Source organism: Ambystoma mexicanum, chromosome 2q (assembly GCF_040938575.1).
Source record: "Ambystoma mexicanum isolate Mex_15411 chromosome 2q, UKY_AmexF1_1, whole genome shotgun sequence".
Taxonomy (NCBI): Eukaryota; Metazoa; Chordata; class Amphibia; order Caudata; family Ambystomatidae; genus Ambystoma; species Ambystoma mexicanum.
Genome location: NC_090924.1, coordinates 995,549,252 through 995,564,364, shown reverse-complemented (window position 1 = coordinate 995,564,364; position 15,113 = coordinate 995,549,252). Strand labels below are relative to the sequence as shown.

General features: G+C 41.9%; 1 protein-coding gene across 3 annotated transcripts in view; it reads right to left on the bottom strand.

The window, feature by feature from the left end:
- Window positions 1–15,113, bottom strand: part of CNTNAP2 (contactin associated protein 2) — a 3,301,953-nt gene that overhangs the window by 1,052,297 nt on the left and 2,234,543 nt on the right. For all 3 annotated transcript variants that reach the window (XM_069648309.1, XM_069648308.1, XM_069648310.1), the window contains exon 13: window positions 4,204–4,404. In XM_069648309.1, the coding sequence (XP_069504410.1) occupies window positions 4,204–4,404 (201 nt within the window). The remainder of the gene's footprint in view (window positions 1–4,203; window positions 4,405–15,113) is intronic.

Genomic DNA, 15,113 nt, shown 5'->3' with positions numbered 1-15,113 from the left:
GTGGGTCTCTATAATGGGGAATAGCACAACCTTAAAAGCTGTAGGATTTGTCTCTATCTTCGAGATGGTATTCTGGTTGTAGGGGCACATGAGCTTGCAGATTTACTGCTGGTAAATCGACCAACCTCTTAATGAGGCCCCATGTTTTTGTGCTAGGGCAGCAATCTTTGCCTTAATGCTAATTGTATGTGGCCCGACACAACGCTTCTCTAATACTACCTAAGCACTTAATTTTGCCATTTTGTCTGTGTCCAAAAATACAATGAAGGTGTTTGCAATGTAACTTTTCTGTCACCTTTGTTTATCTAAAATATAAAGCTGTATGTATGTGTGTGTATGTTTGTACGGCTATATAAATCCACACCGTTGAACCCACATCTACCAAATTGTCCATGGATTCCTCTTTTGTGTGGGCCAAGATCGTAGTCTATGTTTGGATACAAAAAATGTATATTCAACAAAAAAAATATGGATATGTGTGTGTGTGTGTGTGTGTGTGTGTATGTTTGTCCGGCTATAAAAATCCACACTGTTGAACCCACTGCTACCAACTTTTGCATGGATTCCTCATTTGTCTGGGTCAAGATTGTAGTCTATGCTTGGATGCAAGCCTAACATTTTGATACATAAACAGTGGGAGAAACTTCTGAATTTTGAGTCAACAGTACAAGGTGGAACATGTAATTTGAGTATCAACAGTACATGCATAAATGCCCAACTGAGTGATGGGGGACACATTAACATTTTTGAATCAGTACAAGACTGAAACATGATAGGAAATGAATTACTAGTTGACTGTCAAGGGTGTGCTATCTTATGCAGGGCAATAAGAGTGGCAGGGCCCCCATGTAATGCAGTAATTGTTTCACCCTGACCCAAACCAGTACCAAAGCAGTAGTGGCAGACACCCAGATTTGAGGCAGAGCAGCAATGGGGAAACACCTAGATTTGAAACACAGCAGCAATGAGGGAAACACACAAATTTGAAAACACAGCAGCAATGAGGGAAACACACAAATTTGAAAACACCGCAGCAATGAGGAAAACACCCAGATTTGAAAACACAGTAACAATGGGTCGAAACACCCAGATTCGAAAGACAGCAGCAATGAGGGAAACACCCAGATTTGAACACAAAAGTAGTTATGACACATGTTTACAGTTGAGATAAAGCCGTAATGGGTAAACTACCTGGATTTGACATGACAGAGGTAGTGGCAGAACAGGTAGAAATGGAGTGCAGCAGTAATGGGCAACCAGTTATTAGCTGATAACATCTGTGCACTGTGTTATGTTGGGCAGTAAGAGTGGAGACACAGTAACAGTGAGGGTACACCTAGGGTTGGAACACAGCAGCAGTGGATGGTAGTAGAATTGATGTTAATATATGTGCACGATGGCTGAATGACAGAGGTGTTTTGTATTTAGATTTGTAACAAGAGTGGTGGGACAGTTAGTGGTATACAGTAATTGTTGTACCCACTGCCTGAATCACACTTATATTAGCAGTCGCTGCTGGTTGACAGTTGCAGGCTTCCCAGGCAAATACAGGCTAACACAGAGTGGAGCTGCTTAGTCTGGGGACTGCCCTTTGCCTCAGGCACTTACTCGAGGGCGGCCAGGGTTGAGGCTGCCCTGGGAGTGTCATATAATAGGTATTCCAGGTCATGTGAGAAGGCCTCACAGGCCCATCGACACTCAGTGTATAAGTCATCATTCTGAAATTGCTGAATTATTAATCATTCCTCAATTATATGAAACGTGTCAGCCCAGGGGTGCTTGCCCCATGTATGACTCGTTGCCAGTAAACAATATACAACGACAGTTTTAAAGTGTAGAAGCTCAAAGTTGACCAGTCTGAGTTCCTTCTGCATTACCTGGGTGACTTAATTACTTTGTCTTGACTAATATTATCATCAAACCTGCTATTTGGTCTGTCATCTCGATCAGACTTAGGAAATAATGTGTATTATTATGAGATCTTTATACTGAGAGGCATCATTAATTTATCCAGTGTTGTGTAAATATATTTTTAGGTTAATATCTTTTTGCAAGGAATTTCTAATCTGTAGATATTACGAGAGGTTTTGCTGTGCGATTGAGAATCTAGCTCATGCTTGGTGCAAAGATATTACTCCTGATTCAATATAAGAATTGCAGACATGCTGAGGTCCTTTCTTGCTGTTAAAGATTCTTATCAATATGTGTAAATCAATTTGGTGTATGTGACAGGCATGAGGACACCAGAATAAGACTCGGGAAAAAATTAACAGGACTTTATCTTCAAAGTCGGCTCTGTGTTGTGGAGTCTTCACTGACCTGTTCTGAGAAGACACGTGGGTGCACTAAACCTGATATATGGATATCTAGAGAATGAAGATGTGACTAAAGCGACATAGTAAACATATATGCAAATATGAAGAAACCCATATATACTTAGAAGATAAGTAACAAGAGATGCAGTAGATTTGTATATGCAGAAATGCAAGGTTGATAAGACAATGTAGAAGCTTGCTAAAGTAGGAAATATAACGCGAGTAAAGCAGCCATGTTGAGAAAATGGACATCATCATTGTATAACAGTAAGTGAGAAGTCTCAAGAGGAGAAAGGAAACAACAATCCCAATTGAATAGGTCCAAAAGTAACAAGTGCTCACAGAATACACCTGCTTTTTGTCAACCACTGCATAAAGAAAGAATTACATCGGATGGTCGAGGAGCTGAGCACTCAAACATGTAATATCTTTGTCACTTGTTTCTTTCTCCTATGCTCGAGCAGTTGGGCACACCTATTCCCAGCATGGAGTGTCTTTTTCAATTGTGTCTTTCTTTGAGTATGGGGTTTCCATAACTCGCATTTTACCAGTGCGAATTGGGCAAAATGGTATTTTACCCAATTCGCACTGGGGTGTATCCTCGGCCTCCCAGATGACTACAAACCCCACCAGCCAAGACATTGCATCTCTTTACTTTGGGATTTGGACCCTGCCTCTCACCACCCAGAGTGTTCACCAAGCCAATATTTTGTCATAATTCACTTGTACTCGTTATTGCAATGGATACTATGGTTTCTTAACATCTGCTGGGACTTGGACGAATTTGCACACTGACACAATGATTGTTTGTACAATTTGTTCAGAGATGTAAGGTTCAGCCTCCCAGCGTGCATGGTGGACAGACACCAAAATGCCCCCTTTCCACCTAAGAGTTAAAATTCAAGTTTCACAGCAGACAGTAATCTGGCACAATGATTGGTCTTCAGTGTATTCTGAAAGTTATGCTCAGTCAAACAGTGGGCTATACTGCCAGACATACAATTATTATTATTTTAATAATAATAATTTGGCATTTATATAGCGCTACGAACCCTCAGGTATCTGAGCGCTGCTTATTATTACCCACGGTGTGTGGTGCTCATTTATCGACCTCGGAAGGATGAAACGCTGAGTTTGGCGCTGCCGGGATTCGAACCTGCGTTCGCAGGCTCTGTACTGATGTCAAAGCGAGCGCTCTACTCGCTGTGCCACTTGACCGGCTTTGTTTTAATTATTTAATATTGAGGCTCGTAAGGAGAAATAAAGCATTAATAGGATAAAAAGGGGGAAGGCAATCGAAGAGGGAAATTTAGGGAAGGGGAGTCCATTTCTGGCTGAGGCGGTGGCTGCTGTTGCTCAACTTTCAAGGAATCTAAGTGTACGTGAAAAGCATACAAGTACTAAGCTAGGAGTGTAAATGCTGGCAATCCTTCCCCTCCTTGCATACCTGCGTATAGGGGATGAGCTGCATAATTCAAGAAGCATAGCCACAATGCACCCTTGGTATGGAGGGAGGACATTCCAGGGGACAAGGGATCATTCTTTGAATGGACTAAGAATGCAAGTGCGTAGGTTCCTCACAATCAGCCCAGGCGCATTAGCCCTTTCAGTAGAAGGCTTTAGGCGACCTTTTCCACTTGTGAGCACAAAGTGCCAACCTAATATGAAGAAACAGCTGTGTGAATGAACCCCTGTATTTCACCAAATGACTACTAATAATGCCAATCACTGTAATGCATTATTGTGATTGGGTCATGCATGTTTATCATTCTAATACCCTATAACATTTAAAAAGGCTCCAAATAGCCTCGCGCTTCAAGACAGCAACATTTTTGGGATGCTGCAATGAAAAGTGGAACATATTTCCGACGTTGCATTCGAGGCTTACCTGGGCTATTCAGTATGCGGGACATCTTACAGCTGTACGAGATGTACTGTTCACAGTAGTCAGCACTGCTGGTGATGGCCGATATCTGGTCCAGAGAGGCGCTGTAGTTCAACTGTAGTACAAAGCGCTTCACGGGGCTCGAGCCGGTCACTGAGGTCTGCTGCTCCAGGTCATGGAACAGAGTTGTCCACACTTTATCCTCTGCAAAGGAAGACACACATGGATAAAGAGTGAACACATTTTGAAATCCCCATATCTGTTTATATCCCTCCCATAAGTCAAGTTTTGTTAAATCAGACTTGCTCAACTACTTTCAAAGTGGGTGCTGTTGTAGCAAAATTATGTATGCAACTGTTAATGATGACCTGAGGAAATTATTGGATTAGTGAGTATTGGAAAACATGACAGAGTCATTGCTAAGGTGTTTTTGCCCCAAGCTCAAGATCTAGAGGAAAAGATGGACGAAGCTCCTTTTGATTGCTGAGAGGACAGGAAGTGCAAGGGTGGCGTTGCTATTGTCACTCATTTGCTATAGCAGCTATTTTGGGAGAGGTTGGAAGGCTGGGAGCAAGCATGTTTTTCCGGATTCTCTCCAGTATGCCCTTTTCAGTGGGCGATTTCAATTTGAGTGCCACGTTTACTAGATTTGTTGTAGGTTTTAACATGTATGTTGGTGTATTTTTAGTCGGGATGTTTTTTATTTTCTTAGGGGCTTGTGTTTTGGATATTATGGGAGTCTATGCCTTGCAATGGTTACCTTTGATGTACACTAAAGATGAACTGATTGACTATTTAGGTAAGTTAAAGGTGCCAGAAATTAAATTTACTTTGGGGGATGAAAATAGAACGTGCTTCTTTATTTCAGGGTAAAATAACAGAATTTATGAAGAAACATATCATAAAATATAATGTGTTTCTATTTGTGCCATTGAATTTGATTTATTAAAAAGGGGATGGTCCCACAAAAAGAGGAGAGTCAGCAATACAGCTGCGTATCACATAGTTGGAGACATCCCAAATAAATAAATAAATAAATAAATATCTGAGTGTGACACTCTGATACACAGAGTCCTGATGATCTATAGAGAGAGGACAAGCAGGGCACCAAGGCAAAAAAAAAAAAAAAAAACACCAACCAGCAGAACCGGGAGCAAGGATTGCACCTAGAAATGAGAATGGTGAGATGGAGCTCCCTACCGTCAAGCTACAGAGAAATTAGCCCCGACTCATACCCCAGGTTGGTTCATCTGAAACGGTTCCTATGGCTGTACATGACTAAATGTGTAAACATGTACAGGTTGGGTCTAAAGGATGAATCATCATGCATGAGATGCAGAACACCTGAGTCAGGGTATGACCATGTTTCATTTAAATGTCCGATTGCCAAATACCAGTGCTGAGAAGTATTTCACATAATTAAAATGACAATCTGATGCAGGTTATCCACTAATCATTATCTGATAATTCTGGGAGGCATAAGAGATACTAACTTGGGCTGCAGGTTGGAAAACAGGAAGGGGTTGAAAGCACGAGATCAAAATGTTTGAGGCAGAAAAGACGAAGATTTATTTTTCCAAAATAACCTTCGGTCTTTTCTCCCCTGAACATTTCCAACTTGGCCCCCACCCATACTCCCACCACACTCCCACCCCCCGACTTACCTTGCGGTCACTGCACCGCCTGTTCCCTTTCACTTCAATGATCGGGAACCAGCGCCGCAGGGTCCTTTCCTTTATTTCCTTTTTTTTAGGATGGCTGCGGGGGACGCGCGCAATTAAACGTGCATTTAAATAATACGAATGTCACGTTGCAGTGGCTCATGGAGAGAAAAATAAGGGGAAGCAGACTATCTTTGTATGAACAGAATAGACAATATGTATTATCCATAATACAAGGTGTATATTTCACTTTTTTTTAATAGAAGAACATGTCGCATAATTGGGATGCTTATATTTCTATATTGTTTCTAGGCACAGCTTTTTACCCAGTCAGTAACTACTGCAAAATAATTTATTTTCCGCAAACACCAAGATACTTTACTTTGCTCAGAAATTGGGTAAGTTGCTTTTCACTCATGTTTACATACCTATGTAACAAACAGCGACTCATCTAATGCAATTTTGCATGGTATTTTAAGAGTACGTCTAAATAGAGTTGTATGACGCAGTGAAGCAAAAGTCATTGAACAATAATCTGACAATTTCAATGTATGAATGTCATGCAATCAAGGCTCACATAGATATGCTTTAACTGGCTATTTCTCCCATGGGACAGCCACAATTCAGCTGCAATGTTATAATTATCAGGATGCATAACAGCAATTTATGAAACAGGTTACACTGTACTACATGGGCACTTTGTGACATAAAGATTATTCCAGTTCGGAATGAGAGGATTCATTAGTAACTAAACATTGTTTTCATTTTTGTGTTTATTTTTCATGTTTTTTCTCTTGCCCCTACACATCTTTACCTTTGCCCAACCCCCTTTACATCTCTGTCTCTATCTATGACAAATCCAACATTATTTATACATTTGTTTTGGTATGTGCACACAATATGTGTCTTTATTGCAATTAATTTGATTTTGACATACAGTAAATTTCCGGTTTTGAAGAAGGCCAACAACCGAAAGACGTGTCAACTAACGGACACATTTCAGTAATAAAGGGTCTTTAACTGGCGCAATATGTGTGGTGGCGTTGAATTGATTTGTTTGTAATCGTTTGTTATTCCTCTTGTACTATGTTGTACCTCTAAACGCATTGCACTTGTCCATTCTGACTTTACCAATGCTTAGTAAGAAAGTTAATCCCTGTCTTGCCTTTGACCCTCCCTGCGTTGGAGCGCTTTTAAACACTTGTGTGTAGGAACTATATAAATGACCAATAAATAAATAATACACATTCAAATGAGCAATACACATACAATGAAACCATGGTCAAAATGTCAACCAGCATTTCTTTCCGTGAGCTAGTACCAAAAAGTCACCCGTTAGTGTTACGTTTTCAGCCCATGAGTCGGTTTGGGTACCAAAAGTATTGGTTAGTTTTTAGCCCAAGTTGCTGTCTTGGTTACCAACAATTATTATTTTGTTCTCAGCACAAGTAACTGGCTTGGGTCACAACAATTATTGTTTACTTTTTAGCCCAAGTAGCTGGCTTGGGTCCTTTGAAAGAGATTAAGATTGATTTACTGGAAAGGATTGGTGATTAGACAGTGTGATATTACTTAAGCCTGATCCCACTGTCCACAATTAACTCTATAAGGGCTATGGTTCCACATATCGCGCTCTGAAACACTTGTGTACGAGCGCGATAGAAATAAAATATCAATCAATATGTTCCCGAACCCCTGGTGAGACATGTGGGGCAGTACAATTTGCTATGCATGTGGGGCAGTACAATTTGCTTTCTGCATGCATTCGAAATTGTAAAACTATTTCACACGCTAGTAATAGTAATCGGCTGCCCTCGCTCCTTCTCGGTTTCTCCTGCGGGGCCACCAGAGAAAAAAAGCAACTAGGCTGAATTTAGAGCAAATTTTTACCTCAATCTTAGAGGTAAGATTTCTTTTTGGGGAATTAGTGCCCGCTTTGAGTTAATCATTTTTAAGGTGACACTAACACTAATTAGAAACCCCGTTTTTTTCTGTTTTTTGAAAACAGGATCATACAGAGACCGGCCCTTGTGGCATGTGTACCTTCTGAATAACAGAACCTGTGGAATTAATATACCCACGGGTAAGCTGTGTATTTTAAAATACTACACAGTACATGATTCATTCTTTTCTAAATAACTGGTGCTTGAATACTCCCCTGACAACAGTCTCCCTTTCCCCTGCAGCACAGACATCATACAGTACAGAACCCCGTCCTGATGAAGTCCGTATAGCAGATGTGGCATATCAAGCCCACCTAGAAACGGCTGAAACACTGTGGTGTGGACGCACTATCCCCAACTGCAGTATATTTATGCTGCCACACACAGAGAAATTGTTTTGTGTCTTTGAAATGTATACGTGATGTTATAAATGTTCAATTGTTTCTGAGTTTACTATTTTTATGTGAACGTCATGGCAAACAACACCTAAGGTTTAGTTTGTCTTACACACACAAAGTGGTTGTAGTACCAAGAAACTTTTGGTTCCGTGTGATGTAAACATTTTCTGTACTTTTACTCAAAAAACCCTTTTTTGATGTTAGCTCTTGAGTTTCTGATTTATGTTCAACTGTGTAACCTTAAGATAAAGAACAAGATTGATTCTACACAAAGCATGAATAAGTAATTGTTTGTTTATGTAGTGGTTGACAAAAAGCAGGAGTATTCTGTGAGCACTTGTTTCTTTTGGACCTATTCAATTGGGATTGTTGTTTCCTAGTAACCCTCCTGGGTAGAATAGGCTCCCAACCAGGAGCCCAAATTATTGAATCAAGAGGAGAAAGACCAGGCTGCGGAGCTGAGAGGTACTGGAATACAGATTTGTTCAAGAACAAAGTATATTTGTTTGGCTCAGAATCAAGGATGCCGCAGCAAGAAGCAACTGCAAGGCATGCAATGAGTCGGAAGAGTATAAGCCATGTACGTAAGGCATATTTCTCTTAGATTAAGTAAAGGAGTGACCATTTGTGAGTGCCAAGTATTGAACAATCAAAGATGCAGAAAGCACATGCAAGATGGAGCAACCAAACCTCCAGAGGCCAAGAGGATTAATAGCGCCCAATATAATTGAATCAAATTGCATTAAATAAAAGGACAGAATTGACAAAATCATGGTCTTCTCACATGTGGTACAAGACCAGAAAACAAGGCCTATTCATAAAGCTCCAGACAAAGATAGAAATGTACCTTCACTCCCTTTAAAGTTCTGAAGAAGAGAACAGTCAGCAAGGTCAACTACAGAGAAAAAGCCTTGGATTAGGGCCTAACTGATGAGAGATGGTAGGCTAATTAACTAAGGAGGGCAGTTGTCTGACGTTGTTCCCTTGTACCTGGGTTTCATTGCTAACGTGCAGCTAACGAGCCAAATGTCCAGGGTTGGAGGAGAGTGCCAATGTAATGGTGGACTAATCATTGTTACAGAAGCCTATCCGCTGCTGTTGCTATGCTATTATCAGTATTTTACATAGTCAGAGTTTGGTCAAGGTGTGCCTACCAGATAAGGGGCAGACAATGATGATACTAACACTTAAATGAACTATAGGCATATATGTTCCCTTAACCAATCCCTCACCCAATAGGCTTTTACTGTTTGCCATGTAGGATGACGTCATAACTGACGTACATCACGGTATAAAGCCTGTTGTGTAATTGAACTGTATTGAGAGTGTGTGAGCTACAATCTGTTTGGTTGCCAGGCTTCCCTAATTTATTGAACTGATAATGACATAGTATTTTTCCATATTCGTTGAGTCTGTCCATTTATTTGGGCCTGAGATCATTTATTTGGTAATCCCATTCGACACCTGGAGTGCTCCAGGTGGTATTGCACACCATGACAGATAGCCCCTGCTTGGGGATCTCTTAGATCTCTTGCTTTTCTCTTTTGTGGACAATTCTGGATTCCAGTGGCTTATGGGAAAAAATGATTAGCACAAGATAAGTTCCAATCCAGTACTTACCTTTCACAGAGCCATAACAGAATTGCCATATGAGGTTATGGCTACAGTGGACTGGTACTACAGGATTCTGTGTGACACAACATCTCTTTCACCATGAACATGCAGACCATTGGTCAGAGCATTGACTACATGGCGGCCACAGCACAATGTGTACTCCTTCTCTCATCTAACAGCCAATACGGGACCTGGAGTAATTCAAGATGGCAGCAGGGGTATGCAGCTCAACACCAGGCATAGTTGTGCATGTACACATTTTAGGGGAGACCCCAAAGGTGAGCTGACATCTGGGAGAAGGTGGCAGATGTAGGGGTACACGGTCTGAAAGTGGCCTTTGTTGCAGAAGACACAGGAGAAAATGCCTGTGATGCCTTTGGCAAGACAATGCAACTCCATGCTTTGCCCTGTCATTCACACCATAGCCACAAGCTTGATCAGCAATTGTGAACCTGTGATAGAAATTATAGCTTTAGCCCAGAAGTTCAATTCCCATTTTGTCTGGCTTACCCTGCAAAAATTGCACTGTGCCAACAGCAGGTGCCCCACTACCTCAAGACCTTTTTGGTCACAGATTTGAATTCTACATTGCACAAGTTGGGCAGGCTACATGAGCAATGTAATACCATGACATATTACCATACCGCTCATAGCAAAGCACTGGACTGGCCACTTCTAACACAATGTGAGTGGTAGCTGATGACTTAAACCTTTAAGGCCCTGCAACCTTTCAAGGAGGCCAACAAGTGATTTAATCATCACAATATATCCCTGAGTGTGTTTCTCTCTCTGGTATACGTGTTAGAGCCCATCTTGACAAACATGGTAGAGAACTGTGCCTTGGCAGACGATGCTGATGCAAAAAAGCTGGTGAGTGCCCCGATTTCAACATTGTTTGGTGATCCACAGGTAGTTGTATTTGAAGTTAACAATGAGCACATGCTGGCTTTCTTTATGTACCCATTTCAAAGTAAATGCGTGTGCCCTTCATCCATATGTCTCAGGGAAGGAGGACTCACATCAAGCATCAGCAGCAGGAGAACCAGTACAAATGTGAAGATGTGCTTTGCTGCATTACTTGCAAAATCGGTTCCATAAAGAACATAAGTATCAGGAAGAATGCCAACCAGCTCAGATCATGTCAAGTACACCGGAAATGTCAAGCTCAAGATTGATGGCATCATCCAGCAGTACAAGGAGCAGGTGCATATTACAAGGCAGATATTCGGTAGAACATCCTCCTCAGTGACTCAGGCATCTTGAATATAGACAGATCATCAAAAGGAACATACACCAGACAATCAGCCACATAGATGCATGATGCCCATCTACTTGCAACTTCACTGTGGGAAGGCATGTTGACTCTATAGTTCTGGTGCAGCAAGTAGTCAATCTGGTCACTATCAAAGGTGTGAGTAGCTGTTCAATTGCTAAGATGCCACCCCATCAGTGTACAGAATGGTAGAGTTTTTAGGGTGACCAGGCTTACTCTAACCCTAGGAAGAGATTTTCGGTGCTACACGTTGAACAATTGACATTTCTAAAAAATATATACATTAATGTATATTATGGATTCATATGATTTGCTACTTAGTATACATCAGATACGGGACAGTGTAGTGGGATTATGTTGTGGTGCGTTTGGTTAGTTTTTATTTTATTTATTATAATTGTTCATTTATAAAGCACTTAATACCAACGAGTGGTTCTAAGTGCGGGATCAGGATTTGAAGCTATGCTGCGCTGCATTGACTTGCTTTCAAGGCAAACGCGTTGCCCCTGAGATATCCTTAGTGAACGAGAGGCCCTGAATAATTGCTCTCTTACAGATGTTGGCTGTTTGAGCAATAGATTTCACTCTTTGTATTGTCTCATGCTGTTTACATGACTAGTCAAATTTTGTCCTAGTCTCCCACAGGGTGCAGTCAACTACTATGTTTTACAAGCTCTCCAACAATACACATCCCCACTGTAAGTGTTGTAGTTTCTCCCATAAGCCACAGGTACACCTCAAGGTACTTCAGTTTTCCCACAGATGCATCCACCACCCAGGGTTCTCAGGTTCTCTCAACACGTGCAACCGCCACTTAAGGTTGTATGTTTTTTTTTCACAGAACTTAGCCACCCACTAAAGTTTTTAGTGGTTTTTATCCCAGAGCACAGCAACCCATTAGGATTCTCTAGTTCTCCAACAGTCTGCAGCTATCCTTTAAATGTATCCCAGGGGGCGCAGACATCCCTTAAGGTTCCCCTACAGCACACAGCCCCCCTTAAGGCCTTACATGTCTTAGATTCTCCTAAATAGCACAGCCACCCCTTATGATTTGTGGGTTCTCTGACAGGGCACAGACACCCTTTAAGGTTCCCAGGTTATGAAGCAGGATGCAACCAACCTTTAAGATTCTCACAATTTATCACAAGGCTCAGAGGTCCACTCATATTCGAGGGTGTTTTCACAACCACCAAAACCAGCCACCTTGCTTTTCGGGTTCTCCCACATAGCACAACCCCCACACCCCATTAGTTTCTCCAATAGCCACCACTTAAGGATCACTGTTTGTTTTTTTACAGGGCTCTGACATCCTCCAAGTTGTTAAGGTTTTTTTTACTGGGTGCACTATCCCACCAGATTTCTCAAGTTCTCATTGTTTTCGCTGGTCACAGACATGATTAAAATGTTCAGGTTCTCCCACAAGGTTCAGCCAACTCTTTAGGTTCTCTCATAGGGCACAGCCAGCCCTTCAGGCGAATCCCTCTACTCCTTTGTGGGGAAATGGAGCTCGTCCTCCTCCTCCACCTTCCCTCCAACCTACTTCCCCTTCCCCTCCCCGTATCACAAGAGCACAATGAAAACCACATTTGGAAATTTTCAAAGCAAGTGAGAACCATGTATAAGCATACCGTGAGAACCGAAAAAAGGAAAACACCAAGTCATCCATGAAAACCAAAACACAGTCCCAATATAACTCATTCAAGGTCCGTTGGATATCCAACGTCAGCCTCCCAGTAGGTGGGTTGTAAACATTAACAATACGCACCGGGCGACCTTGATTGTGAGGAACGAGATCAAATTCCACTGTTAAAACATTTTCAGTATTAGAGACAGGAATCCTGCGTGAGTTCACACAAGGATTTACCCTAACGAGCAAACCCCCATAGGGTCTCCCACTCTCGCCAGGCTTAGCCTTAATTTGATAGATAGTATATCCATCAATTACTAAATCATCCATCAGCCAAGATTCCTGTATCAAAGAACTCTGATTACGGGTCAAGATATCGAGAGAACCCCCAGCCTCCAACAAATGGGTAAATCCACGAGCGTTCCATGAAAGAATAGAAGTGGATCATCCCTTGCTTGTTAGAACAACAGGCAGGGATTCTGTGAGCCATTTTAATGCAGCCTGGATATCAGTTATTTGGATCCTGCCTGAATTTATGGGATAGCGCCAACAGTACCCGTGCTAATTCTTTGAAAGGCGAGGATCATCACTCTCACAGTCCACATCCAGTTAAATACCAAGATTCAATAGACGTTCTGTGAAACTCTGCAATAGTATAACTGCACCCATGTTTTTACAGTGAAGTAGAGATGTATTCACATTCGTAGATGACAGAGGTTGAAATAAACGTCCCAATATAAAAAGGCTTTGTCATTTCATTGCAGTCTGTATTAATGTGCTAGTGCCAGTGGAACAGCTGGGTTGTGTAATGTTTGGGTGGAATGTTTGTGTGGTTTGTGTGCAGGGGTTCTGTGGGTGGCAGTTAGAGTGAGCTGGGCTGCAGAAGATGGGCCAGTGTTTCTTCCTGTACTACACTTGGACATAAGTGCACAACCGGGCAGAATAAACCCTGCATATAACTTTCTTGGTTCCTCTCTGGTGTTTGGTGGAAGAACCCTGACCTTACAGTCTACTGTGGAGTCTGGGATTCAGGCTGCTACAACTGTTTGACTGAGTAGCGGCTGTAGGAGCGACTGTAGGACTCGCCCAGCTTACCTATTTGACTTGTGTGCCAAGCTGAAGCAGCGTTTTAGGGGTGTGAAATATGCATCCCACATGAAGCATGCCATGCCATCCACTGGGAAAATGCCAGCAGGAGCAGAGATGGATAATGTCTTCGATCATACTGGAGTCGGGAGTCCTATTCCACCACCAAGATGGTACTGAACAATTGCGAGGAAGTAGCACGGAATATAGCGACCCCTTTATACCCAGTACGAGATTCTGCGCCCATTCAGAATGCGGCATGTATTTATCTGTACGACCTGAGACATCCAAGAGTCTGTCCTCCTAAGATGAAAGCTCCCATTATTCCTCTGGCTAGCGAATCACCAATCCCTACTAAAATAACACATTTTTTCCATCCAAAAGAAGAGGGTGAGGTTACTAGGATTGACACACTAGAAGCCCATATCACATCAACACTTTCTTGTCTCGGGTGGCAAATTAACAGAGGAAGTTGTTTCCTCTCTCATAGTTTTGTAGACTCCGGACACTGAGCGCATTGATGAATGCATGGGGTTCACACCTGGTGTCCACAAAGCGGAGGTCCTTACCAATAATATTAACATTGAGCCGATCAGGACACATTGGGAGCTCACTGAACATGACATAATAATCAGAGAATTGGAAGATCAAGAAATACCTATACATCATTATAACGACTACCAACTTGACAAATGTTTACTACCCTTACCTGACTTACCTATTCATAACTCCATGTTGGCAGTCGTACCATGAGGTGTGGCTTTGCTAGACTTTGCATTTTTCCCTAACTTTGACTCTCATCTATCTGCTGGAGCCAGATCTAAGTCCGAAATCGTGGGTAATACAGGGACCACATCTCTTTTGATTAAAAACCTTTTTGGTCATAATAATATTCTGCCACCTAGAATGGTGAATCAACCCTAGCAAAGACCCTTCCCATACTGTCTTGGAATACAAGGGGCTACTCCCACTATACTGGTGAAGATGATTAATTTGGCTGACAGAGGCTCTAACTCTTGATGGTAGACAGTCTATTCAGGCACTAGCCAGTAAGGGACCCTTAGGTAGACTAACAGGGTAACTATTCCGAAGCGTTGCTAATTCATTAAGTGTCACAAAATTGCATACTGACTTTATTTGTTAGCAGGATTGCTGAGTTGGTGCACGTTGGAGGGAAAACATACTACCCTAAATGGGGTTAATATATGTGATTCTCCGGACAGACAAATCCATGCTACCACTTTGGCAGCTACAGCGATATTTCTTGATGCTCATAAGGATAGTAGCTCTCTCATAGGATTGGGAGACTTC